We start from the raw sequence: 26,928 nt of genomic DNA, 5'->3' as shown, positions 1-26,928 counted from the left end.
CTGTAACTTTTATCTTGGGGAATTTTTTTTCCCCGTCTAGTATAGCACATCCCAAGCTTCAGTGATTCTTCTAACACCTTCATGATTTTTCTGTGCTGCTATCATTTACATAAGAATTCTTTAAATTGATAGTCACTTTTTAAAATTTAAATTCATATTGAAGAAATATGTCTTGTCATAATTGCAAATGGAGAACTTGTATTGCTTGCCAGAAAAGGGAAATGTAAAAATAAGACAATGAAATCTTTATCCACCATATAAAACAGAGCTATTTGGAAAGATCTCTTCTATTACTCCATTATTCATTGACAGTTCTAAAGTTATTCTCATGATCTCTGCTTCATAAAATCCAAAAAGCAGCATCTAAAATTGGGTTGACTGCAGGTCACAGAAACCAGGCATAGCACACATTGGGGTGGGAGAAGTGAGGAAAGCCCTAGAATCATGAAACTTTGGAATACTCCTGATTTAGTTCATTCTGTTCTTACAAACAAGTTTTTAAAGCATTCATATTTTATTGATTTCTAGAATATTTTGGTACATGTTGTGACACCACAAGGGCACAGAAATCTATCTAATCCAAACTATATACACTTTCAGCACATAAAAGATCCTAATCTAAGCCTGTTTAGGGACCAAGTTTTGAGCCCCTGGTGTCATTTCAAGAATATACGATGAATCCTTGTCTGTGTTTTCACTACCTTAAGAAATTCATCTTACTCATTCAAAAAACCTTGGTCTCCTGAGCATGGAGACCATTACCTTCCTTCTCTGCTACAGCCTCCTAAGACCAGAATGGAAGAAACCTGATGCTACAGCTTGACCAACTGGTCTTGACAATCAAAGGAATTAGAGATGAAAAAACATGTTGATGGCAAGGTAAGTCTTCCAAAGATTCATGAGAATAAAACATGAGCAGGCTGAGAATACTGCTTGTCAGGTATTCCAACATTATCAATTTTTAATATACAACACATTATATATATGATATTTTTAATATCAAACACATTATCAATTTTTAATATACACTAGGCAAATTATATTTTTTGGAGATACTTGGACTATTTTTTTCCTTCAAAATACTTATACCACCTTATCAATAAAGTATGAAGATCACTCCAGAAATAACTTTCCCCCTTCTTCTTGCTCTCCTCTCCATCCCTCTTCCCCTCCTTCTTCTTTTTATTTTAATGGCCAATTTTAAATAACTGTCCTCGCTTTCCTGGATGAGGTACTGCAAGATCAAGTCTCTTCCCTGCGCATTGCTCATTCTTACAAATGGAAGGCAAACAAGGCCTCATGTTTGCTAGTTGTGTGGGGTAAATAATTTATGAGATGGCTTCATGCATTTAATAACAAACAAATGTTTTGAGTAACTCTAGTTTACGCATATTGAATACCTACCATTAATGAGATCAACATAACCATTGCCCATTATAGCCACTGGGGAAAGTCTTCGAGTTTCTGTGTCAGGATCCAGACTTTCAATAACCATCATTGCATATTCCATCCCAAAGCACTGATAGCTCTGCCACTCTGGAATGTACTTACAGGTTGAATCTCTAATAATTCCTAGAAACATATTATATATATTTTAGCAATAATACAGAATCTCTTTGTAAAAGAATCCTCATAACATCTTTTTCTTGTTATGCCAGTTTAAGAAGCAGAAAATATAAGTTATTGGTTGAGTAGATAAGTCATTAAAAATAAAACATATATTTTGTTTCATGGGTTTAAGGCCTAACAACAGAATAAGATCCAACAAACCTTTATGAGGTGCTTTCTCTGTGACAGGAATTCTACTTCCATTCAAGAATGTGAGCATCGCCTTAGGAATTCTGTAGTCTCCAATTCCTACTTGGCTGTTTCCATCCCATTCATATTCTGCTTGAGGTATCACAGAACCAGCACTCCCCAGAAAGGAGCCATCTATGTCTCTAAGAAAAGATTTCCTCTTGGCATCACAAACCATGTCTATACAATCAGATGGATTGACTTTACTGTGGAGAAAAGTTGAATTATTCAGTTCATTGTTTCTAGAGAGCAATATGAATATACTTGAATATTTGCTAACAGGGTATCCAAAAAAATTAATGTATTAAATCTTATTTCAGAGAGGCTTCAAAGTGGGACCAAGTAGCCTATGTAATTAGCATTGGAATGAGGTCTGCTTTTCCATTGTGTTGATTTGGTCTATGATTATGAATTCATTAACATTTCAAAACAACAAATCATACCTGTGGGATATAAAATCAGGATTCCACTTTTCTATTCTATATATTGTTGAATGATAGATTTCTTATTTGTGCATTGTTCACAATATACTAACATTTCTCCAGAGAGTAGGTGAATGATTACTGTTTTACAAGACATATAAAATCCCTGTGTTGGCAGGGAAGTCTTTATTATTATTTCCTTTCCTTCTTGTCTTTAAAAATTATGAAAGTATTGCTTACTATAAAATAATCTAAAGATTTATTAAAAGCTCAATCCCTATCACCTTCCCATTCTAAGCTTTTAGGCTCATCACCAATTGCAGATTAGTATATATTCTTGTAGACCTTTGTTTATGGATATATGGATATATTTGGATTGTGTTTATTATGCTACATATTTTAGTAACCATTCTATAGATAACAATAAGAGGTAAGATAAACTCATCATGCAATTCAAACGTAGATGGTATTTTGCCTCATCTTGAGTTATCTGGAGTGTTGATTGATTGTTACCTGATTATAATCATAAAACAGCAGCTTAACGTGTAAGGTACTATACATTCAAATGGTATACATACAATATACTCATAGAATACCATGATATATACCATGGGCAGAGTTATAGTAACAGAATAATAGTGAACAGCTCAGATCTATTGAATAGTATCTAGAATAGCTCTCCCTTTTTGCTATGAGAAACACGTGAAGTTTTTAATACAAGTTATTCCTTACATAATATACAAGTTTTAGAGAAGGATTTTAATAAATATTTTTGTAGTTCATGTGTTCTTTGTATTCCAGTATGTGCAATGTGTTTTTGTAAGCAAGTCTGTGAGTAGAGTGCCCAGTGGCAGTCTTTTATGTTGTGGCTTTGGGCTCTTAGTTTAGGTTCCCAAGAAATAAAGCCTGAGGTGTGGGTTTTTGTTCAAGTAAATTGCCAAAAGAATCCTCTCAAAAGGGGGAGAAGAGAAGTGGTTTATCCAATAGCTTTAATCTGATGCCATGAAAACCTCTCGCACATAAACTGCACAGCAGAGTTGTTGCCACCTTAGGACAAAGCAGCCAGCCTTGTACTCCTGAATTAGTCAGTCGTTTTACAGGGACTGCAGGGTGGTGGGAGGGAGCGCTTTGGATTCCTGTGGCTAGTTCTATTTGGCTAAGAGCAAAGTTCTGAAAAGCCATGGATTGTTATTGGCCAACACTGAGAACATCTGGGGGTTGGGTACACTGCCCAGTAAAGATCTGAGAGAGCACTGACAGCGTCACCTACCAGCACAGAACTCAGAAAAATCACATTTGAAAATGTGGTATTTTCTTCAGGACTTAGATTCTAAAATTATATGTTGAAACTGAAAGATTCAGTGACAAGTAAATAAGAGATAATAACTGCCTACTGAGGAGGGGCTCTATGGACCCCCCAAACACTGAAGTTCAACAATAATTAAATAAATAAGTGTTGGGTTGTCAGCAAAGCAAAATCAGATGAAGTCAAACAATTTATGAAATATTACATTTATCTGAAGAGGTGCCTACTTCCTTTTTTTGATACAGGGTCTCACTCTGTTGCCCAAGCTGGAGTGTAGTGGTGTGATCACAGCTGAGTGCAGCCTCAACCTCCTGGGCTCAAGAAATCCTCCTGCCTCAGCCTCCTGGGTAGCTAGGACCACAGGTGCACACTACCACACCCAGCTAATTTTTATTTTTTAAATTTTGTAGAGGTGAGAGCTCCTATGTTGCCCAGGCTGGTATCAAACTCCTGGGCTCAAACAGTCTTCCTGCCTCAGCCTCCCAGAATTCTGAGAATATAGGCACTAGCCACCATGACTGGCTGAGATGTCTATTTAAATACAGAACATAATTTCTTTTCTCTTCCCTTAAGCTGAAAATGGTCAAAGATCAGTAATAAAGTTTTTTCTTCCTCCAGTATTGCCTTATATCTAAATTCCTGGTCTGTACTTCTTATAAAAAGTAGGAATTATTAGATATATTATTCTATGACTTAGAATCTAAATGATCACTTCTGGAAATGTCCTGACACCAACTGACCTTTGTGATCAGAAAATCACTGTTCTAAGTTTTTTTATTTATAAAAACTGTGTATTTATAATCACAGTGATTATAATGGCTGACATTTAATTTCCAAGCACATTTTGGGGTGCCTGTGATAGGATATTTTGGAAGCAATAGGTAATCAAAAAGGGTAAGAAAAAGGGAAGAAATAATAAGAGATATCTCTTGTCCATTAATGACTGTTAACTTGAGAAACAAACAAAAACAATGTGTGTGTGGCTCTTGCCTGTAATCCCAGTGCTTTGGGAGGCCAAAGTAGAAGGAACCTTTGAGGCCAGGAGTTCAAGACCATCCTAGGAAACATAGAAAGACCCTGTTTCTACAAAAAACAAACAAAAAAAGAAACAAACAAAAACTTAATTAAATAAGCCAGGCATAGTGGCATGTGCTTGTAGTCTAAGCTGCTTGGGAGGCTGAGGTGGAAGTATTGCTTGAACTCAAGAGTTTGAGTCTGCAGTGAGCCATGATAGCATCACTGCACTCCAGCCTGAGTGGCAGAGGTATTTTCCAGGATGTCCTCAAACTCCTTGGCTCAAGCAATCTTCCTGCTTCAAACTCCTGAATAGCTGGAACTACAGGCGCATTATGCCTGCTCTTAAATGGAAAGATATTAAAGTAGAACACACTTCAGACCCCATCTATAGTTTTCGTATTTAACAATGATGATGTTATTGATGATTCACACACACACGCAAAGCAATGGGAGAAAACATATATGTTAAAGCCCAGTTTTAAAACTCAACTGAGAACATTTAGATTTACATTATTAAATGATCTTAATTTTCATAATGCTTATTAAAGTTTCATAAAAACTGGTAGTTATTTTAATATGCCAACTTAGATCTTGAGCAGGAGGAAGTGAGAATGAAAAACTATAAAGATAGAAAAGCCACAATTTTTATGTATTTTTACCTTATATCAGGCCTATGTATATATATTTTTGATTGTTCAGTAGTGTCAACCAGTTTTATATTCTTCACATGGACTGGATGCTGTAAATCTTCATTTAAAGGGTTAGTAATGAATATAACATTAGTTTCCCCTGAACAAACATTCTTAAATCCAACAAATGTGGAACCTAAAACAAATAATAGATAAGTGATTATTTTCTCTAAAGAAAGTGATAAAATCAGATTTATTTAATGCACATTAGCCAAACACATCTTTTGTCACTACCTTAAACATGGCGCTCTTGCCTGATATGGTAAATAAGTCTACCACTATTTGTGGGAGCCTGTTTCCTACCAATATTCATATCACTAGGTAATGATCGCCCATATTTTCTCTGGGCTTGGCCATGTAACTTGGTTTGGACAATGGGACAATAGCAATCACGGCATAAACAGAGATCTGGAGAGTGCTTGCATATTGGAGCTTGCTCTTTCTTAGTATTCCAGGGAATTCTGTGACTTCCAGCATATGAGTAAGCCTGGGATACATGTGGCTCTATCACTCCTGTCACCCCAGCTAATGGCCATCACCAACTGTCAGCAAGCATCAACCACCAGACATGGAAGTAAGGCTATCCTAGACTAACCAGCCCATAGCCATCCTATAAACTGACGGCACCTAATGGACAAGACCAGGTGAGACCAGCAGAAAAACCATCCAGCTGAACAAAGCCCAAATTGACAATACACAGAATCATGAGCTAAATGGTTGTTTAAAGTCTCTAAATTTGGGGGGTTATCCAGCTAAGATAAATGAACCACTATTTTTCTCTTGGCTTCTTTGTATATATTACATGGCTAAAAGATAAAATTGATTGGATCCAAAAACTTAATCTCCATTGTACTTAAAATCCAGTAACTCTAAACAGAAAAGCAAAAGGTGACCTCTAAAATTCTTAAATCAGTTATGTTTTATCTATGCCTCTTCTTAATTATATTTCCTCCTAAGAAGAGTCTATATACAGGAATACAAACCTGTAGATGAGTATTAACAAATTATCACAGTAGCAGATGCTGTTTGTGCCCTGCCCAGATCTCCTTTACTGGGTCAGTGCACCCAACACCTAGTTTCTCCTGTAAGTATTGGCTGCAAACCACTCGTAGCTGCAGTCTTCTGTTTTTGTTTTTTGAAATAGAGTCTCACTCTGTCGCCCAGGCTGGAGTCCAGTGGTGTGATCGCGGCTCATTGCAACCTTCACCTCCTGGGTTCAGGCGATTCTGCCTCAGCCTCCCAAGTAGCTGGGATTACAGGTGCCTGCCACCATGCCTGGTTAATTTTTGTATTTTTTCAGTACAGAGGGTTCCACCATGTTGGCCAGGCTGGCCTCAAACTCCTGACCTCAAGTGATCCACTCACCTTGGCCTCCCAAAGTGTTGGAATTACAGGCGTGAGCCACTGCACCTGGCCAGCTGCTGTCTTCTCTAAAGAATTGCCCTTAGCCACTTGATAGTTCCCTCAACTGAGAGATTATGTACTCCCTTCCATTACCACAAGTAGCTATGCCTGACTGATAAGACATATGGAAGAATTTTTGCCTCAATGTGGGAAAAGCATTTGGCACAATTTACACTCCACAGCTCTCTGAAGTATCAGGTAGAAGAAGCTGGACTTCAGTTGAGGTCATATCCTTGCTTAGCTCCTTCCTCTGCCCTATTCTAATACTTCTCTCACTCCCTTTCTCTTCAGAGCATATCTTCAATAATCCACTTGCATAAGAATTCCATTCTGCTTCTACTTTATTGATGATTTGAAGAAAGAAAATGAAACTATAATGGTCATTCACAAATTCAAAGCAAATCTCAGGATATAAGTGTAAGATTAGCAGAACCTTACAACTTAAGAGATGGTTGGGTTCTGAGCCCTACCAAATCCCCTACATCAAAGGCCCTGACAGAAACAAAGTGGGATGCTAAGTTAGATGGAGATATATGGGAAGAGCTACTTGGACCTTGAAGTCTCAGAATGTGCTGAATGCTCTGTATGTGTATAAATGGTATACTCCTTCTTATTAGAGAGTAACTTCCTGCTCTACTTGCTTAAAATCATCAGGGACCTCAACAGAGCCTTACAAGAGAAATCTTATCTTCCACAGGACCTGTTCCAAGGGAATTATACACTAGTATGGCCAGTTTTAATATGTTGTTGGAATGACTTTTATTTTTATTTATTTTTTTTAATTAATTTATTATTATTATACTTTAAGTTGTAGGGTACATGTGCATACGTGCAGGTTTGTTACATATGTATACTTGTGCCATGTTGCTGTGCTGCACCCATCAACTCGTCATTTACATCAGGTATAACTCCCAGTGCAATCCCTCCCCCCTCCCCCCTCCCCATGATAGGCCCCGGTGTGTGATGTTCCCCTTCCTGAGTCCAAGTGATCTCATTGTTCAGTTCCCACCTATGAGTGAGAACATGCGGTGTTTGGTTTTCTGTTCTTGTGATAGTTTGCTAAGAATGATGGTTTCCAGCTGCATCCATGTCCCTACAAAGGACACAAACTCATCCTTTTTGATGGCTGCATAGTATTCCATGGTGTATATGTGCCACATTTTCTTAATCCAATCTGTCACTGATGGACATTTGGGTTGATTCCAAGTCTTTGCTATTGTGAATAGTGCCACAATAAACATACGTGTGCATGTGTCTTTATAGCAGCATAATTTATAATCTTTTGGGTATATACCAAGTAATGGGATGGCTGGGTCATATGGTACATCTAGTTCTAGATCCTTGAGGAATCGCCATACTGTTTTCCATAATGGTTGAACTAGTTTACTGTGCCACCAACAGTGTAAAAGTGTTCCTATTTCTCCACATCCTCTCCAGCACCTGTTGTTTCCTGACTTTTGAATGATCGCCATTCTAACTGGTGTGAGATGGTATCTCATTGTGGTTTTGATTTGCATTTCTCTGATGGCCAGTGATGATGAGCATTTTTTCATGTGTCTGTTGGCTGTATGCATCTCTTCTTTTGAGAAATGTCTGTTCATATCCTTTGCCCACTTTTTGATGGGGTTGTTTGTTTTTTTCTTGTAAATTTGTTTGAGTTCTTTGTAGGTTCTGGATATTAGCCCTTTGTCAGATGAGTAGATTGCAAAAATGTTCTCCCATTCTGTAGGTTGCCTGTTCACTCTGATGGTAGTTTCTTTTGCTGTGCAGAAGCTCTTTAGTTTAATAAGATCCCATTTGTCAATTTTGGCTTTTGCTGCCGTTGCTTTTGGTGTTTTAGACATGAAGTCTTTGCCCATGCCTATGTCCTGAATGGTACTACCTAGGTTTTCCTCTAGGATTTTTATGGTATTAGGTCTAAGATTTAAGTCTCTAATCCATCTTCAATTAATTTTCGTATAAGGAGTAAGGAAAGGATCCAGTTTCAGCCTTCTACTTATGGCTAGCCAATTTTCCCAGCACCATTTATTAAATAGGGAATCCTTTCCCCATTTCTTGTTTCTCTCAGGTTTGTCAAAGATCAGATGGCTGTAGATGTGTGGTATTATTTCTGAGGACTCTGTTCTGTTCCATTGGTCTATATCTCTGTTTTGGTACCAGTACCATGCTGTTTTGGTTACTGTAGCCTTGTAGTATAGTTTGAAGTCAGGTAGCGTGATGCCTCCAGCTTTGTTCTTTTGACTTAGGATTGTCTTGGAGATGCGGGCTCTTTTTTGGTTCCATATGAACTTTAAAGCAGTTTTTTCCAATTCTGTGAAGAAACTCATTGGTAGCTTGATGGGGATGGCATTGAATCTATAAATTACCTTGGGCAGTATGGCCATTTTCACAATATTGATTCTTCCTATCCATGAGCATGGTATGTTCTTCCATTTGTTTGTGTCCTCTTTTATTTCACTGAGCAGTGGTTTGTAGTTCTCCTTGAAGAGGTCCTTTACATCCCTTGTAAGTTGGATTCCTAGGTATTTTATTCTCTTTGAAGCAATTGTGAATGGAAGTTCATTCATGATTTGGCTCTCTGTTTGTCTGTTACTGGTGTATAAGAATGCTTGTGATTTTTGCACATTAATTTTGTATCCTGAGACTTTGCTGAAGTTGCTTATCAGCTTAAGGAGATTTTGGGCTGAGACAATGGGGTTTTCTAAATATACAATCATGTCATCTGCAAACAGGGACAATTTGACTTCTTCTTTTCCTAACTGAATACCCTTGATTTCTTTCTCTTGCCTAATTGCCCTAGCCAGAACTTCCAACACTATGTTGAATAGGAGTGGTGAGAGAGGGCATCCCTGTCTTGTGCCAGTTTTCAAAGGGAATTTTTCCAGTTTTTGCCCATTCAGTATGATATTGGCTGTGGGTTTGTCATAAATAGCTCTGATGATTTTGAGGTACATTCCATCAATACTGAATTTATTGAGCGTTTTTAGCATGAAGGGCTGTTGAATTTTGTCAAAAGCCTTTTCTGCATCTATTGAGATAATCATGTGGTTCTTGTCTTTGGTTCTGTTTATATGCTGGATTATGTTTATTGATTTGCGAATGTTGAACCAGCCTTGCATCCCAGGGATGAAGCCCACTTGATCATGGTGGATAAGCTTTTTGATGTGTTGCTGAATCCGGTTTGCCAGAATTTTACTGAGGATTTTTGCATCGATGTTCATCAGGGATATTGGTCTAAAATTCTCTTTTTTTGTTGTGTCTCTGCCAGGCTTTGGTATCAGGATGATGTTGGCCTCATAAAATGAGTTAGGGAGGATTCCCTCTTTTTCTATTGATTGGAATAGTTTCAGAAGGAATGGTACCAACTCCTCCTTGTACCTCTGGTAGAATTCAGCTGTGAATCCATCTGGTCCTGGACTTTTTTTGGTTGGCAGGCTATTAATTATTGCCTCAATTTCAGAGCCTGCTATTGGTCTATTCAGGGATTCAACTTCTTCCTGGTTTAGTCTTGGAAGAGTGTAAGTGTCCAGGAAATTATCCATTTCTTCTAGATTTTCCAGTTTATTTGCGTAGAGGCGTTTATAGTATTCTCTGATGGTAGTTTGTATTTCTGTGGGGTCGGTGGTGATATCCCCTTTATCATTTTTAATTGCGTCAATTTGATTCTTCTCTCTTTTCTTCTTTATTAGTCTTGCTAGTGGTCTGTCAATTTTGTTGATCTTTTCAAAAAACCAACTCCTGGATTCATTGATTTTTTGGAGGGTTTTTTGTGTCTGTATCTCCTTCAGTTCTGCTCTGATCTTAGTTATGTCTTGCCTTCTGCTAGCTTTCGAATGTGTTTGCTCTTGCTTCTCTAGTTCTTTTAATTGCGATGTTAGAGTGTCAATTTTAGATCTTTCCTGCTTTCTCTTGTGGGCATTTAGTGCTATAAATTTCCCTCTACACACTGCTTTAAATGTGTCCCAGAGATTCTGGTATGTTGTATCTTTGTTCTCATTGGTTTCAAAGAACATCTTTATTTCTGCCTTCATTTCGTTATGTACCCAGTAGTCATTCAGGAGCAGGTTGTTCAGTTTCCATGTAGTTGAGCGGTTTTGATTGAGTTTCTTAGTCCTGAGTTCTAGTTTGATTGCACTGTGGTCTGAGAGACAGTTTGTTATAATTTCTGTTCTTGTACATTTGCTGAGGAGTGCTTTACTTCCAATTATGTGGTCAATTTTGGAGTAAGTACGATGTGGTGCTGAGAAGAATGTATATTCTGTTGATTTGGGGTGGAGAGTTCTATAGATGTCTATTAGGTCTGCTTGCTGCAGAGATGAGTTCAATTCCTGGATATCCTTGTTGACTTTCTGTCTCGTTGATCTGTCTAATGTTGACAGTGGAGTGTTGAAGTCTCCCATTATTATTGTATGGGAGTCTAAGTCTCTTTGTAAGTCTCTAAGGACTTGCTTTATGAATCTGGGTGCTCCTGTATTGGGTGCATATATATTTAGGATAGTTAGCTCTTCCTGTTGAATTGATCCTTTTACCATTATGTAATGGCCTTCTTTGTCTCTTTTGATCTTTGATGGTTTAAAGTCTGTTTTATCAGAGACTAGTATTGCAACCCCCGCTTTTTTTTGTTCTCCATTTGCTTGGTAAATCTTCCTCCATCCCTTTATTTTGAGCCTATGTATGTCTCTGCATGTGAGATGGGTCTCCTGAATACAGCAGACTGATGGGTCTTGACTCTTTATCCAGTTTGCCAGTCTGTGTCTTTTAATTGGAGCATTTAGTCCATTTACATTTAAGGTTAAGATTGTTATGTGTGAACTTGATCCTGCCATTATGATATTAACTGGTTATTTTGCTCGTTAGTTGATGCAGTTTCTTCCTAGCCTCGATGGTCTTTACATTTTGGCATATTTTTGCGATGGCTGGTACCGGTTGTTCCTTTCCATGTTGAGTGCTTCCTTCAGGGTCTCTTGTAAGGCAGGCCTAGTGGTGACAAAATCTCTAAGCATTTGCTTATCTGTAAAGGATTTTATTTCTCCTTCACTTATGAAACTTAGTTTGGCTGGATATGAAATTCTGGGTTTAAAATTCTTTTCTTTAAGAATGTTGAATATTGGCCCCCACTCTCTTCTGGCTTGTAGAGTTTCTGCCGAGAGATCTGCTGTTAGTCTGATGGGCTTCCCTTTGTGGGTAACCCGACCTTTCTCTCTGGTTGCCCTTAAGATTTTTTCCTTCATTTCAACTTTGGTGAATCTGGCAATTATGTGTCTTGGAGTTGCTCTTCTCGAGGAGTATCTTTGTGGCGTTCTCTGTATTTCCTGGATTTGAATGTTGGCCTGCCCTACTAGGTTGGGGAAGTTCTCCTGGATGATATCCTGAAGAGTGTTTTCCAACTTGGTTCCATTTTCCCCCTCACTTTCAGGCACCCCAATCAGACGTAGATTTGGTCTTTTTACATAATCCCATACTTCTTGCAGGCTTTGTTCATTTCTTTTTCTTCTTTTTTCTTTTGGTTTCTCTTCTCGCTTCATTTCATTCATTTGATCCTCAATCGCTGACACTCTTTCTTCCAGTTGATCGAGTCGGTTACTGAAGCTTGTGCATTTGTCACGTATTTCTCGTGTCATGGTTTTCATCTCTTTCATTTCGTTTATGACCTTCTCTGCATTAATTACTCTAGCCATCAATTCTTCCACTTTTTTTTCAAGATTTTTAGTTTCTTTGCGCTGGGTACGTAATTCCTCCTTTAGCTCTGAGAAATTTGATGGACTGAAGCCTTCTTCTCTCATCTCGTCAAAGTCATTCTCCGTCCAGCTTTGATCCGTTGCTGGCGATGAGCTGCGCTCCTTTGCCGGGGGAGATGCGCTCTTATTTTTTGAATTTCCAGCTTTTCTGCCCTGCTTTTTCCCCATCTTTGTGGTTTTATCTGCCTCTGGTCTTTGATGATGGTGATGTACTGGTGGGGTTTTGGTGTAGGTGTCCTTCCTGTTTGATAGTTTTCCTTCTAACAGACAGGACCCTGAGCTGTAGGTCTGTTGGAGATTGCTTGAGGTCCACTCCAGACCCTGTTTGCCTGGGTATCAGCAGCAGAGGCTCAGTTGAAAATGCAGAAATCCCCGGTCTTCGGTGTCGCTTGCGCTGGGAGTTGGAGACTGGAGCTGTTCCTATTGCGGAATGACTTTTAAAAGCTTGGAAATAGTGATGGCACACATTAAGTAGAAATGCCCAAATTTCCATGACATGTTGTGAGAAAAATGCAGGTCAAAGGCTCAAAAATGGGAATATTGAAATGGATGTATTATATAATTCCAATGCATTTCAGCCCAACTCAGAGGTGGCCTTGAATGAGTGTGGGGTGGTGTGGTGTGGGAAGATCTTTCCAATTAAGAGAAATTTGGGTGGTACACAGGATCATCTACTTTTTGTGGAGAGAGAATTTATCAAAGGTAAGGATAAATATGGACTCCTGGGTAGTGATGAGTGGCTTAGCTCGTTGGTAAGGGGCCTGGAAGAAAGTAGACTGGATGTTCAGGAAAAAATCTTGTGGCTATATCTGTCAATATGGGTACAAAGGCATGCTATTGCCTACCAATAAGCATTCAATACAGAAGAGTACCTGAAAAACCAAATGGGCAGGATGATTTGTCCAACAAATGTCAGTTAATCTCTGTCCTCAGCCACCCCAGCCCTTACAAATCAGCTTATGAATTGAGTAGCCTTTTTGGTGGAGATGGAGGCTATGCATGGCTCCAACAGCATGGCCTTCTTCCTTCCAAGGTTAGTGGAGCTACTTCCACTACTTAATGTCTGACCCAAATTGCCCAGCACAGAAATTAAAATGAAGTCTTTAGTATACTACCATTCCTCAGGAAATCAAACATTTACTTAAAGTTAGTGACACTGGATTTATTCCACCCTGGAAAGGGTAACAATTCATGCTGAGTAGTACTGACATGTATTCCTGGTGGGAGTTTTTTTTCTTATAGGGCTTCAGTTAGCACCACCATACTAGGACTCACAAAGTGATCTAATGGCATGAGCTCCTGCATAACATCACCCTAGACCAAAGATCTCATGTTCAACAAAATAGGTACGAGGTGAGCATAAGACAATGGGATCACAATGGAAGAATTGCTGCAATCATACAATACAGCATCTGGAGAATCACTCCAACAGACTGATGGAATAGACTCTTGAAGGCACAGCTGAGCTGTCAGCTTTGGAAATAACAACCTGCAAAACATGTGTTATTAACCTAAAACAAAAGACATTATATGGTGGTAAATATCAAAAATATAGAATTCATGGGTGCTGGTACCAAAGGCAAGAAGTAGGAGTAACTTTTTTCACCATTATCCCTGGAAGTTCACTTGGGAAACTTGTGTTTCCAATACTAAAATTTTAGGTTCTATGAGTCTGGAGGTCTTAGTTCCCAGATGAGACGTGTTTTCAGCAGGACATACAGTAAGTAACTCAAAAAAATAAAGCTATACCTACCTCATGGTTACTGCAGGCTTCTCATCAGACAAAGAAGGTTTTACCATCTGGCAGAAGTAACTGACCCTGATCACCATGCAGAGGTAGGCCTATTCTATAGAATGATGGCAGGATGCACTCACGTGATCCACCAGGGTATATGCCCACTATTAGTTGTAAAATGGCAAGTACAGAAGTCATGGCTTCATAAAGGCACAGAAACCAGGGACTTTTTTTTTTTTCAGACAAAGTTTCACTCTGTTGCCCAGGCTGGAGTATAGTGGTGTGATCTCGTCTCACTGTAACCTCGGCCTCCCAGGTTTGAGCAGTTCTCCTGCCTTAGCCTCCCAAGTAGCTGGGATTACAGGCACCCGCCATTATGCCTAGCTAATTTTTTTGTATTTTTAGTAGAGTTGGGGTTTCACCATGTTGGCCAGGCTGGTCTTGAACTCCTGACCTCATGATTCATCTGCCTTGGCCTTCCAAAGTACTGGGATTACAGGCATGAGCCACCATGGACCAGGGGCCTATTTATAACAGGGATAAGGATCTGAGCCATTCTACCAAGCAAGCCATCTTGACAAGCAGAAGTGTTAGCCAGGGAAGACAGAAATTTAGAAAGGGCAATGGATGAGAGAAATGATGAGTATCATTTATGGTTTAGGGACCAGCTGTGGCAGTGTGACCACTAACCCACTTCTTAAAGTTTTTCCCAGAAATTGTGACCATGCAGAATTTGGGAGAAATCAGTCCTGGTAGAATAACTTAATGTAAGTAACAATGAAAAAAGCAAGTAGATCCCAGGGATCCCAAGAGAGGACTGAAGTGGATAAAGGCTGGTACACCCATTTCTCATCTCTTGGAATAATTGGCTGTTAACAACTGTCCTTTTTCCCAGACAATTAGCTTAGCCAAAAAGGAACCACATACCTGGGAAATTAAGGTCCTCCCCATAGGGGCAGCTGTAACCAAAAACTAACATGGGGATACAAATGACTACCGTCCCCCACCCACCTCGCCAAATGTGAGATCAACTCCGTGGCAATTTTAACTTACATTCCAGAGTTTCCCAGTGGCATCAAGTGAAGCTACCCTACAGCTCATGTCACATCCTTGCTTAGCAACTTCCCTTGCCCTGTTCTCTTTCTTCCCTTTCTACTAGGCATTCCAAGAAGCCACTAATATAAAAGTCCTCATCTAAGGCTGTTTCTAGGGAATCTAAGTCAACTAACTTTCATATGTTATTTTAAAAGACTATATCTTATGAAAGAATAATAGTTATTCGTGTTCTTTCCATAAACTTCAATTTTAAGGCTTCATTTCATAAGGGCAGTTTCATTGCCACATGATATTTATAATATTCTGGAGCATATTGTTTATTAAAAGCCATATATGTTCAATTACAACCTATGTAGCATGTTATACAATTTCCTGGAAGGGTATCATCATTGCAATTAACACTTAAAAATGTTGCCCATTTGTTTCACATTTCTGGGATCTAAAGTTGTGAGGAAGAATCTGTGAAAACTTAGATGTCTAACGTATTGAACTACTTTCTTCAAAGAGACACTGGTTAAAATTATCCTGGAAGGGAGACTTGCTCCATTACAACAGGAAATGCACAGTGTTATTTAATAGGCCAAATGAAAATAATTGATGTGTTTACTACATTAATTTCTATATAATTATTTTACATTTCTAAGCAGCCATCCTGGTTCAGTGAAAGAGCAGTGGAGTTTGAATCAGAAGATTTTGATGCTAATCCTAGCTGTGCCAATAGCTGTGGGAATTCGGCCAGGCACTAAAGTTCTATGAGCTTAAGGTTCTTAAATTTTAAAATGGGATGATAATATATAATCCCACTCACATGAAAAGGCTTTTAAAATTATACAAATTAATTAATATTAAATCACAATACAGTGTTTTGTTGTTGTTGTTTTAGAAGGAAAATTTAACATCAATTCTTCAACATACAGTATAAGAATCCTGCCAAGGAACCATTCTCGAAATTGACTCTAATGTCTGATTTGTCATATTAAGCAGATTGCTATAAAAATTCACTTAAATCATTTTTACTGACAATGAAACATTATTAGTTACCCTCTACATATTCTTTACAGAAATTCATTGAGAAGATTTATAAAAGATTGTGTACTTGCCTGAGATGTCCAAAAGGCCACTGATGGCATTGTAACTCATGATCCCTGCATGGGGCTTTCGGGGTGCCATGTTATGAGCTGAAGCAAAGGTAGGCCAACAAATCCCACTTCTCCCACCTTTTACCAAAAAAAAAAGTTAATGAAAATTGAATATGCACTCATATGAACACCAACATTAAAGTTTCAAATTTTTCACCTGATGGAGATCTAGGACTCCGATGAGCAGCAGTGAGTTCAATATTGGGATCATCATTAGTTAGGACATCAGAGCAATTAAACCCAGGGCTACTTCCAACAATTAATGAGCTCTGTTTGGAAATAAGCCAACCAATATAGCATTAATAATAGCTCTTACTAAAATAAAACATGATAATGAATAATACTGAATTCTACTGTAGTAAATAAAACACAAAGTATAAATTCAAAAAGTGGATCATTCATTAAACAAAGATGAAAAAAGTGTGATTGCAACCCCAACTGGAAAAACACTGAGAATAGGAGAGGGAAGACAGACATGTAAATAATTATATGTAAGGACATACTGTGTTTCTGTGATAAACACATCCAGGGAACAGAAGGAACAAAAAAGTGGAGGAAGTGTCATTACCACCTAAACTGGCTCAGATAAAACTTCATAGAGGGAGTGAAAATTACTATTGCAAGATTAGCAGGTGATAAACAAGAAGAGGGAAGGGAGGAGGAGGGATAAGAATGAACAGTTTTTTAAGCAGAGGGCAGTGGGAACAAAGGCAGGGAGGTGTGGGTGAGACAGATAGAAGTTAAGGAGATTATTCTTATTAGTCCTTCAGTAATTCTACCCTTCTCTGAGTTATTTTTTTCCCCATGGTGTGGCTGTATTAATTTCTTACCTTAATTTGTACTTTTTTACTGGAAATTTTGTGTGATATAGCAGCTGGCATGTAAATCATTGGAAAAATGGCCATTCCATTGTCAACCAGGGTCACATTATAAATGTGCACACTCTCTGTGGTCTGCAACAGAATTTACAGGTTACATAATACTAAGGACAATCATAAAACAAATTAAAAATCACCATCTTTAATCGTAATTACCTGAAAATAAATTCCATAATCCCAGCATGTCCAAATGGTAAATCCTTGTATAAGAGAACATCCAGGAAGGCCATCTTGGTTCATATAGATACCATATAAACCCCCATGGGCTTCATTGTCAAACCACTTTTCCACGGGATTAAACTGGCCTTGGAAGGAAATATAGAACCAGAGAATGAACGCTACAGTTCATGTCACATAGTTTTAATAAGCAGTATCGATTAAAGTTAACAAAATTCTTTTCAAAATTGCATACATAATTCTGATATCAGGTTTAATATGATCAAATATTTTTATGGCTCTACCATTTATGGTTCACTCTATTTAGTGTTTTCCTTTAAATGTTCTCAAGATAGAGTCTCACTATGTTGCTCAAACTGGTCTCAAACTCAAGCCATCTTCCTGCCTTGGCCTCCTGAGTAGCTGGGACTACAGGCATGCCCCACCTCGCCTGGCTTATTCTAATTAGTATTTAATTTTATCTAACTAGTCTCTTCACTGTTATTTAAAATAACTGTATACTCATTTACAAAATTTAGTGTTAACACCCTTACATTATTTTGTCTGATTAAAGTAAACATTAATTTAATTAGAAAGAGAATGGGATTTAGATAGAAATAAGCCTAAACTTGAAACACAATGGTACAGCTTACTGTCTGTGAAATGCTCCCCCTAAACATCTTTCCATTGCTATGTCCTTCTGGCCATCCCATTTGCAAGTCAAATGTCACTTCCTTAAAAGACCTTCCCTAAATACCTGATTCAAAATAACACCTCAGTCACTTTACATTGCAATTAAAATTCCTTTCACTTGATATTTTTATTATTAATTATTTGTGAATTATCCATCTCTTCTCTCCTAGTAATATGTAAGCTTCATAAGAGAAGACATTGCACCTAGCTCATTCACCGTCATTTCTTGGAGCCTAGAAGGTTGTACAGAGATAGGTGGTCTTTAAATATTTTAACAATTGGTGTAGGCATTATCTTGGGAAAGTTGTTTTAGGACCTTAGTTTCCTCATATGTAAAAAGTTTTAATGATTAATTCAGAATTGTTTCAAAATAAAAAGAAATCACCCACATAAAGTGCGTAGCAAATACTCTCAATAAATGGCAACTATACTCATTATTAATATGTAGAACAAACGGGATTTTAATGAAAGTTTTACTTATGTCCAAATCAGTTCAATAACCTTAATAACTGCCTCCCCAAACAGTCATGAATTGGAGGACTGTCTATAAAGAGCAGCACCGTCTCCTAAATTGTATTTAATACCAGCTCTCCTGCTCAGGTTCCCTGGCATCTGTTTCCTTTTATCTTCTATTGATTTTCCCTTCTTCCTAGTCCTTTGGGTTTTACATTTTATTTATGATCTTCCTGGTTTTGATAATTTTCCTGCATAAGAAGATTTTCACATTTCTCTCCCTTAGAGTCACACAATAATAGATGCATGGACAGATAGGGTTTCACCCCTGAACCCGGTGTATTTCACTATCCTGAGCTTCCCAGACTCTTGTCTGGGGGATGGATTGAATAAATTGATGTACCATTACGGGAACGTAAATGCTTCATTCCTCTGTGATGTTTCATATCTCAGTTGCTATAACTCTAAAATCTCCTTATAAATAGTCTCAATTATTTAGGAATATCAACATAGTCATTGAAAAATGCATTACATAGCATTATACATACTAGTAAATACTCATATTCAAAGATCACATTTTGATGTTGAAAAATCCATAAGGATAACTTTGTTGAAGTTGTAAAGAAATTATATATTTTAAAATTTTAAGTCAAAGAAAAGCCACTTCAAGTGGTTGGGAACTAAAATATTTAACAAGAGCATATATCAAGGAATCAGTTAAGTATGTTGACAAAGTAGTTTTTATTCCTTCAAAATGTATTTTGAACAAGAATAAAACCTGCTTAAGTCTAAAAATGTTTGAATTGACAGAAAAAAAATGCTGATTCAAAGAATCTTAAAAATAAACACACTTTTAACTAGTGTATTTTTTAAAAGATGAATTTTATGCTATGTAAATCATGCCAAATAAAGCTGTTATAAAGTAACTATACTGAGATTTTTTTTTTTAATTAATTCTGGAAGGGACCTACATTTCCCAGAGAAAGTCCCATTTTCTTTAACTTTCTTTAAATTTATTGAGGGGTAAAGTCTGCAGATTTATTATGTATTTTACTTTTTTGATCTCGTAATAATTTATTTACATGGTTGAAAATATAGAGGTTATTGAAAAAGTATACAATTATAAGTACTGAGTTCCCTTGTTCTCAATTACTTTCTATGATTTTTATACTTTTCCTATGTAAATACAAATACCATATACATTCTGATTCCTTCCCTTTCTTCCACAAAACATATTTTATATGTATTATACCTAAAATAGTATTATATAAACTATTTTGCACTCTCCAGTTAGCACTTAAGAATATTCTAGAGAGTTCTTCATATCAATACATTGAACTCTTCTGCCGTCTTTCTTCGAGTAGTCTAGTGTTCCATTGTCTGGCTTTATATAACTATTCTACCACTGGGGGACACAAATGGCTTTCGGTTTTCTGCTAGTACAGACAATGCTGTGATGAATAACCTTGTTCATAAATAATTTTCTAAGTTTGTAAAGGCAACTGTTAGCTAGATTCATAGAAGTGGAAATGCTGAGTCAAAGGTAAATGCATGTGTTATTTTGGTAGATGTTGTCATGTTACCCTAAGCAGAGATGATACTCTTTTGTCCTTCAACCAGCAAGGTGTAAATGTTTTGCTTTCCCTACAGCCTTGTCAAAAGAGTAGATGCTCAGTTAGTTCTTAATTTTTACTAATCTAATATAGAGAAATCTATATTTGAGAAGTGTCTGTTCATGTTCATTGACTTTTTGATGCATGCAGGTTTAACATATGAATAGTGAACATTTATTCTATCAAAGTAGAAGTTAAAATAATGGTGTATGTCAACATGTATCTCTATAATAAGTGCTGTTTTTGTAAAAATGGTGGTGGGATGAGGTACTTACTGTCCCAATGCCAACCAAATCAACAACTCAAGTTGCTGTTGGAGTTTTGGGATCATAAACTTGGGAAAATAAAGTTTTCCTTAGAAACCTATTTATTTTTTTAGATCCAATGTTATCTTGAAATAATTTATCTTGTTGAGTTATTTCAGTGACCAGAAGGAAAAGATATTATATATTGAATTAACAAACAATAATTATTTATTTTAACAATTTTGGACAAGTTATTTCCTAGTTTTAGCAATTCGTGGTTTAAAAGACTTACCTGGGCAAGGTTCACCATCAATGCGGTATCCTGCTCTTCCAAATCCAGCAACTACATTATTCTGTAAAACTGTATTGGTCCCTCTATTTATCTAGTGCAATGATTTAAAAGAAAATACTGTGCATCAGGCTAGTAAACATTTATATAAATTGAGAGTAATTATATGACAATATACTTATGAAAACCTTTAATTATGACTACATTTTCAGGAGGAAAAATTTAATTTATTATTTACCCCATTCAAACTTAATTACAAGTGATGTACTGAAATTACACTAGGTTCTTGGTGGAAAACCATCATTAAGTACTATAGCCTGGACTTCATTTAAAAACTACATTGAAGAGATTATTTCTTATTTCAGTCACAAAATCCACTGAATGTGGTTTAAAATTTACAAGGCACAGAACAAGTTCCAGTATTATAACAAGGTAACAAGAATGTTAATACTTTGTTCAGGAATTTGTGATCACTGAAAAAGTGATAAATATATATTTATATATTATATTTATATATGTTTAATATAAATATATATTCATATAAAATTATGTGTGTATATATATATTTTTTGAGACAGGGTCTCGCTATGTTGCCCAGGTAGGTCTCAAACTCCTAAGCTTAAGCAATCCTCTTAACCTCCCAAGTAGCTAGGATTACAGGTGCAAGCTCTTTTTACAGGCTCTTTTTAGTTATGTTTTGTTACCAATTTGATTAATTTATTTTAAAAAAGACAACTGAGGCAATGACAGTGGATCATAAAATTCAGTGGAGACATTGACTAGTTTACATAACATTTGCTATAATCACAAAGTAGGTTAGCATGAGTGTTAGGTAATTACTAAACAATTTTATTTTATAAGCCAAGTCAAAGTAGAAAAAAATGGAAGCATACAGCACACATATCATTCTTGCCTATGGTGTCAGCAAAACAGTCAAAAGTTGCAATCGTATTAAACACATTTATTTTTAAATATTTTGATTAAAATAGAGTCACATGAATTCATAAATGTCAATTAAGTACCTTTTCTTTCAAAAGACACAAATAGCCTTAAAGATTTGGAATTGACATTTAATATGTATAAACAGATAAAAAGAGATTATTTTTTACCTCATAAATATGTGCCAAATTTCAGTTTTCAGATTTTACCTTAAGGTATTAATAGTTGTGCAAAAAAAAAAAAAAAAAAAAAAACTCAATCCTTATCCCATCTTTCAAAGGTAACTATTTTTAATTTCTTTCGATTCTATGTCATAGGTAAAGGCAGGAGGAAGGTATCTCCTCCACTTTCTCTTTTCTTGTTTGTAATCTTACTCTATATCTAAACAAACACTTACAGTAATTGAAGAAACTTCATGGGAAACAAGAAGGTTCCAATTAGTAATATCAGATAAGTATAATAACCTTGCATGTAGAATCATGACCATTTTAGATGAGAAAAGGATTTTAGAGATTTCATTGTCTATTTTCATTTTTAGGGAGGAAACTAAATTCAGAATTAAGTAGTAATATGCCAAAAGCACTCAGTCAAGTACTAGCAGCAAAGAGGCCCTGTACTGGAACTTGAAATAATGTTGGAGAAGAAAGGAGGTAAGAGAACTATTTAAACCAATAGACATCAACAGAAAAAAATACACCAATGGCTACCGAAACTTACATCATCTTTTTAAAAGTGCATTCACTCCTTTAGTTAGCTCATTTTATTATATTTTTTCAATCACTGATATCATTATAAGTTAGTATAATTATAAGTTTGTTCTCATTACCTCAATTGCTGCATGCCAGAGAGTTGAACTTAAATCTTTTCTGTTCTGATAGGTTCCTGGCCAAACCGAAAGTGCAACCAAATTCCCTCGGACTTGGTTGGCATTCCCCCATATTCTTATACCTGTTAAAAAAGAAAAAAAGAAAAAAAGGAAAGAAAATCTCCAAAATACATAAGTCAATTTGAAATGACTATTATGAGTAATGTCTTTTGGTTTTCCATAAAATTATTTTTCTACTTTGAGCCTGACAAATGATCCTCTTAGATTTTTGAAAGATTCCTCTGAACTCTTTGATAATGAACTCTCCCTCTTTAATAGACTACCTGAATTAGAATCTTCTGGGGTGCTTGTTAAATATGTGGGTTCACAGGGTCCATCTCAGATTTTATTTAACAAACCCACAGCTTTTATATAAATTAAATAAGTTTATTATACTTTATACTGACAAAAATCAATATAATATGTCTAAAGTTGTATATAAACTTTATTTGTAATAATATTTGTGATTTATATGTGAGGAGTATTACATTTAAATAATTAGTGATTAGATAACTCATATAAGAATGTGGTCTGGTAAAAATTCTTCCATGTTATAGGGCTATATTGTCTAATATGATAGCCATAGCCACATGTGGCTATTTAAATGTATATTAAGTGCAATTAAATTATGTACCATTAAAATTGAAAGTTCATTTCCTCAGTCACAATTCAGCTCCTAGCCATAATTCAAGTGCTCAATAGACACATGTGATTTAGTAATTACTATTATTAGACAGCATAAATATAGACCATTTCCATCCTCACAGAAAGATCAATTGGGCAGTATGGCTCTAGAGTTTACAGATAAGAAAGCCTCCACAGGACATGTAATTTGGACCAAAATATTATTATATTACCTTCTCCCACTGTAAAGTAAATTATGTTGTCATCTATGTCCAATCCATCTGTCCCAAATACACCAATTGCTGGAGAGAAGCCATGGTGAAAAGCACAGCCTCGAATATAGGATGAACCGTGTTCTTGAATCTATAAAACATTGGAATACAGAGAACATTTTAAAAATAAAATTACAATATATTTAAAGAAAAAAATTGAAGTAAATGATTTTCAGTAAATCTTGATCAATCATCAATACTCAATTCACTTTCTCTTAAAGATGATTTCTCCATAAATCTTTAATATATCCATATATAAAATATGCAAATTTCCATGTATCTGAATTTATTATTAGATATATTAAATATATATGCTTACTTTAAATGCAGATTCAAAATTCTTAAGTGCTTTTCTATGCATTTATATTCCTATTATCACTTATAAAATGCTAAGGTGCTAAAAATTACTTTTTTAAGAATAGTTCATGATGACAGGGATTTTTTTTAATTACAAAAAATCCTTTAGGCAAGGAGTTACTATTCAAATGTCTATAGGAACCATTCAGTGAACAGGTTTGGGGTTTCAATTTAAACCTAAAAGATTATTTATTTATTTCTACTAAGAGATATCCTGTCTCTCATTTTTCTTAAATCACCAGCCCTCTAGGAATATTTATTTTCCCACTGTTGATGGAGGCATAGATCAGACATGCATTTCATTTGAGAAGTTTGAGCAATACTCTCTTTGTTTAATAGAAACCATTTGGAAAAATGTTTTTGGTCATTGCAAAATAAAGTGGATATATAAACCACTATTATAGATCTTCAATTTTTTCACCCTCTATACTACTTTTCCTGTGATTTTTACTGGCCTTAAATAAGTACACAATATGGATGGAATCAAATCCTACATATATAGGTCTAAAAAGTTAATGCCAAGAAAGTTTTATTATATTAGATTATAATTTTAGCTAATATAAGATGTGGCCATTTAGAAGTCACGTGAAAATAAAAATAGTTTACGTATTTTTAATATACACAAAATTAAAAATAAAGCACAAACCTGTCCTAGGTTAAGAAACGTTACAGCATATCTTGGATCTGTGCTATCCCTGAAGCCTTCTTGACCACTGTGATAAAATTCCACATTATTTATTCTTGCATTTCCTAAGGTAGGGAAAGATTTAAAATTTGTTTTTCTTAAAACAGTTGGAATAAAACATTTTTGAAAAGCTACACAAAGTTCAAATTTTTCATGAAAAAATCATTAGTTATTCTTTGCTCCTTTAATCCAGAAGAAGTAGTATTTCTCAGACCTCTTTTCATTGTACTCACAAATAGCCCTTTTCAACATTTTTTTTCTTAATAGCCTGCACTCTCCCACAAAATTTTAATAACGCATATATACCATATATCTGTTAGTGTACAGTGGCCTTTTGGAGGACCACAAACCATTGTAATATCTATGTTTTTTGCCCCCACCCCCAGAACTAAGTGTTTCCTCCTGGGGTGGGGGGTGATATTTTCGAATTAAGAATGTATGGCATAAGGCATAAGATATAATTTACCTTACATTTCCCTTTTGATGCCATAAAGAGCTTTTAAGGGCATTATCTTTTATAATCTCTTTCAGAATATGTGTTGCCAATTATCTGCTGGTCAGCTTATAAGTACCATCGAGGTGACAAAGGGTAATTTTACAGACTACTAATAACAGCAATAACAATCGATGAGAGATTGCTCTGTGTCAAGTGCTGCACTAAATGCATAACAGACAATATGGGGTTTAATTCTCACAAAGCACCCTGTGAGTTAGGAACTTTTATATCTCTATCATGTAGTTAAAAAAAAAAAAAACTGAGGCCCAGGAATTCATGGCTGGAAAATAACCAAAGAGAATATTATTTGTTCAAAAAATGATACTTAATAGAATGTGTTGGAGAAGAGTTATTTTGTACTAGAAGAGAAAGCCTACCTTGAAATCCATGAGCCAATTCTTATATACATGGTTGAAAAGATATGAAAAATTGAGATAATGATAGAGAAGACATGATTACTATAAACCACCTGGGCTTACAAAAGCCACAGATATGTTATCTTTACTCACATCACAAAACAATATATAGGAGCAAGGAAAGACTGTCAGGGTTCTTCACCGAATTTGAAGTGAGAAAGACACAGATTAATATTCAAGATCAAAGCAACTGTACCCCTTTATTCATCTGTTTCTTCATCTTTAAAAGAGGGATAATATTTATGCCATAACATTATGAGGATTAAATGAGATAGTACGTGTTTAATGCCTAGCACAGTGCCCGTGATCTTGTGTCATGATCATCATTACCATCACCATCATTAGCAGCAGCAGCAGCACCATCATCATCAGTTAAACTTCCTCTGGCAGATTATGAACAACAAGTAGAGGCTGTAGCGAGATTGCTGTTTTCTCAATATAAAGATTTTCTAGAATAGATCCATTGCAAAATGAAATAGGCAGTGTTTTGAACAAGTGAGTACCTGCAGCAACAGTTCAAATCAAGAATGGATGCTCTAGTCCTAGTACCCAGATTGTGGGATCCAAATAACATCTTCCAATAAAAAGAACCAGAATTACTTGGAGGAACAATTGAGTTCCAGTCTTAGAAAAAAATTACAGTATGTGCTTCCCGTATCAGAAAGTAAAGAGGCTTAGAAAATTAACTCATGTCAAGAAGACAGGCATCAACATGAAAAGGTTCTGAAAGTCAATAAAGGAGCATTCTGAGTATTAATCAGATTAACAATCACAATGGATTTGAACAGGTCAAATATGTTTTGACCCAGGAGCACATAATGATACTAACAACAAACCAAAAACTCCCTGTCACCTTTGGAGGATGCTTGGGAACAAACATATTATTTTGAAACCTAGTCAATATGAGGAAAAATCAAGCATTTTTTCCTGTATTTCCTATACGAAGTATTTTTCAGTGCAGTCAAATGGTTGTTTAGAGGAGATTTTCTTCATTATAAATGAGGAGGAAATTTTAAATCTTAATGATTTAATGAATCTAGGCAATGTTAATTAGTAGCTATTAGCATTGTAAGAAGAGAAACAATCATACATTATGTATTTACTGATGGAAAAATACACTACCAACTGTACCTTTTCCTTTTTTTTTTTTTTGCAATTGGGTTATTGCCTAGGCTGATTTCAAACTCCTGGCCTCAAGCAGTCCTCCCACCTTGGCCTCCCAAAGTGCTGGGATTACAGGCCTGAGACACGCTGTCTGGCATAATTCTTGCCTAAAAATTGAGCCTGAAGCCTCTAGTTTTAGATCACCTAGGCATAGGAAATACAGGGAGACGAGAACAAGTTAAATTTCAGGAATGCAATCACTAAATTCCAGAATGTTGGAAACTCCACAGAATTAGAGGACCAACTTCTTTTATAGATAAAATGCAAGGAGAGAGGAATGAATCAGAGATTTAAGATTCATAACCAGTTGAAATGTGGATCTTATTTAGATCCTTATTTGAAACAAGAGGATGGATGGAAGGAAGGAAGGAAGGATGGAGGAAGGGAGGAAGGGAGGGAGGGAGGAAGGAAGGGAAGGAGGAAAGGAAGGAGGATACTGGGGAAATTTGAACTATCATTTGATAAGAAATTATTATTAAG

At 36.2% G+C, this 26,928-nt stretch overlaps 1 protein-coding gene across 2 annotated transcripts in view; it reads right to left on the bottom strand.

Moving 5' to 3' along the window:
• PKHD1L1 (PKHD1 like 1) overlaps positions 1 to 26,928 on the bottom strand; it is a 167,713-nt gene that overhangs the window by 20,295 nt on the left and 120,490 nt on the right. For both annotated transcript variants that reach the window (XM_028852869.2, XM_015145876.3), the window contains exons 60-70: positions 24,334 to 24,437; positions 23,292 to 23,421; positions 22,396 to 22,517; positions 20,634 to 20,724; positions 17,338 to 17,486; positions 17,134 to 17,256; positions 16,461 to 16,572; positions 16,265 to 16,381; positions 5,202 to 5,367; positions 1,771 to 2,003; positions 1,405 to 1,572 (exon numbers count right to left, since the gene is read on the bottom strand). In XM_028852869.2, the coding sequence (XP_028708702.2) occupies positions 1,405 to 1,572; positions 1,771 to 2,003; positions 5,202 to 5,367; positions 16,265 to 16,381; positions 16,461 to 16,572; positions 17,134 to 17,256; positions 17,338 to 17,486; positions 20,634 to 20,724; positions 22,396 to 22,517; positions 23,292 to 23,421; positions 24,334 to 24,437 (1,515 nt within the window). The remainder of the gene's footprint in view (positions 1 to 1,404; positions 1,573 to 1,770; positions 2,004 to 5,201; positions 5,368 to 16,264; positions 16,382 to 16,460; positions 16,573 to 17,133; positions 17,257 to 17,337; positions 17,487 to 20,633; positions 20,725 to 22,395; positions 22,518 to 23,291; positions 23,422 to 24,333; positions 24,438 to 26,928) is intronic.

This window comes from Macaca mulatta, chromosome 8 (genome assembly GCF_049350105.2).
Source record: "Macaca mulatta isolate MMU2019108-1 chromosome 8, T2T-MMU8v2.0, whole genome shotgun sequence".
Classification (NCBI taxonomy): domain Eukaryota; kingdom Metazoa; phylum Chordata; class Mammalia; order Primates; family Cercopithecidae; genus Macaca; species Macaca mulatta.
The sequence above is the reverse complement of the archived record's forward strand: the minus strand, read 5'-3'. Positions and strand labels throughout refer to the sequence as shown.